At 31.4% G+C, this 2,500-nt stretch overlaps 1 protein-coding gene across 1 annotated transcript in view; it reads right to left on the bottom strand.

Moving 5' to 3' along the window:
- LOC115227416 (serine/threonine-protein phosphatase 6 regulatory ankyrin repeat subunit A-like) overlaps positions 1 to 2,500 on the bottom strand; it is a gene marked incomplete at its 3' end in the record, with an annotated part of 36,822 nt that overhangs the window by 8,459 nt on the left and 25,863 nt on the right. The window contains exon 4 of the mRNA XM_036498614.1: positions 1,959 to 2,112. Coding sequence (XP_036354507.1) covers positions 1,959 to 2,112 — 154 coding nt within the window. The remainder of the gene's footprint in view (positions 1 to 1,958; positions 2,113 to 2,500) is intronic.

Genomic DNA, 2,500 nt, shown 5'->3' with positions numbered 1-2,500 from the left:
CGCTTTAGTTTGACCAGGAGAGGTATGACTTTCACATCTCTGCGGGAGAAGGTAGGCTTCTCTCTTCCTGTTACAAAACTTACTTCCGGGAGCCAAATTTGCTTCAATTGATGGTATTACTCGGGTAGGAGGTGTGGTGGTGGGACAGTGGCAGTGGCAAGGCGTGCAGAACATATACAATAGGTGTATGTACGTATATGTTTGTGTGTGTGTGTTTTTTGCCCATATATATAAACTTATTTGTGATCTGAACATAACCGCTTTTCACACAGAGGATCAGGAGCCTTTTGGGCTTTCTATTTTCCTTGCTGGAAGGGTTCTCAATCCATGGGCAAAATGGGGTTACATAAAAAAAAAAAACAACGATGAGTGTAAAAAATCGAGAAACCGATTTCTTATGGAACCATGTGGTTTGTAAGCAAGCTACTAACCACACAGCCACTCCTGAGCCTGTATATATTATATATATATATATATATATGAATGTGGTTGTATGTTCCTCATGAAGCTTTTTAAAATAGATATTTCTTAGTGAAATTTTCTGAAAATCCATCCCTTTCAATGTCTTAATCAACAATTATGTCTGGAGTTGGGATTGGTTTGAAACACATGAAATGATTTTATTTTCTCAACATAATCGGAAACACCAGAAAGTTATGGGGGAAAAATAAGGGGGCTCAGGAAGTAATATATATATATAATATATATATATATATATATAAACATATATATATATATATATGTGTGTATGTGTGTGTGTGTGTATATGTATATATATACTCATGTATAATATATATATATATATATAATATATATATCATATATATATATATTAATTATAATAAAGGGTTAATTGCAACAACATTGCTCAAAACCACATACAGAAAATATTAGAATAGCAGCCAAATAGATCACTATTTCCTCTACTAAAAAAAAGTCTCCACAACAAACAGAATTTGTAACCCGTATATGGTAATAGAAAGAAAACAACGAAATCCCAGCCTATTGGATTAATTATAGAGGAATCGTTTCTGATTCAAAACCGAAAGTTCATTTCCTTGAACTTTCGATTCTAATCCAGAAACGATTCGTCTATAATTAATCCATAGGCTGGGATTTCGTTGTTTTCTTTCTCTTTACCATATATGGGTTACAAATTCTGTTTGTTTGTGGAGACTTTTTATTTAGTAGGAGAAATATTGATCTATTTGGCTGCTATTCCTAATATCTTCGGTATGTGGTTTTGAGCAATTTGTTGCAATTAACCCTTTATTATAATTAATATAATTCTCACCAAATATGGTCTTTTCCATACCGAAAAATCTACTAGTGAAATTTATCATTTTATTAAATTAATTATATTTCACCCTTTTTTGTACATATATATATATATATATATATATATATATATATATATATATATATATATAAATATATATATATATATACAACATATATATATGTATATATATATATATATATATATATATTTATATATATATATTGTATATATATATATATATATATTTATATATATAATATATATTTATATTATATATTATATATACTTATTTATATGTGTATATACATATGTATATATATATATCTTTTATATCTTATAGGCATATATACAGTGTACATACGGTATATATACGATTATATATACATACCTATATAAGTGTGCCTCGAAGGTCGGGAGAGGAGTTGAGTAAAAATTCGCAAGAGTAGATTTTGTTTCCTCGTAATTTACCGAAAGACGGATAAATTGTTAGGAAAATTTAGAGAAAATCCTTTCGGGGAAGATTGGGACTATTTCGGAATATAATATGAATGAAGAGAAACACTAACATATGCACACCACAATTTACATTATATATACATCCATACATTTTATTTGTATATATATGTATATACACACAGACATACACACACGCATACACACATATATAGTCACTAACCTCAACAGCGCTCTGGTTCATTATAGATTTCACACCATCTGTCCATTCCGGAGATGAATTTGCAGCCAAATGGAGAGGAGTATATCCGCGTTTGGTCTTCTCGTTGACATTGCAGCCCCGAGAGAGTAATAGCTCCACAGCTTGCAGTCGACACCTGAGAGGAAAAGATAGAAACAATGACTAATTTACATTAAATATGAAATTATTTTGGCTTTCAGACGAAACATCATCATCATCATCACCATCATTATCACCTGCACAATTATCATAGCCATCATCATCATTGCCACCACCTACATCATTAACATCATCACCATCATCACCATCATCGCCATGATCACCATCATCATCGCCATCATCATCATCCTCATCATCATCTCCATCATCATCATCATCACCATCATTGCCTTTATCACCATCATCATCATCATTCATCACCACCATCACCATCATAATCTCCAACATTAACATAATCAACATAATCATCATCATCTTCATCAACATTCATCGCCACGCCACATAACATAACCATCACCATCGGC

This window comes from Octopus sinensis, unplaced genomic scaffold, assembly GCF_006345805.1.
Source record: "Octopus sinensis unplaced genomic scaffold, ASM634580v1 Contig03049, whole genome shotgun sequence".
Taxonomy (NCBI): domain Eukaryota; kingdom Metazoa; phylum Mollusca; class Cephalopoda; order Octopoda; family Octopodidae; genus Octopus; species Octopus sinensis.
Note: the sequence above shows the minus strand (reverse complement) of the source record. Positions and strands in the feature narration are given on the sequence as shown.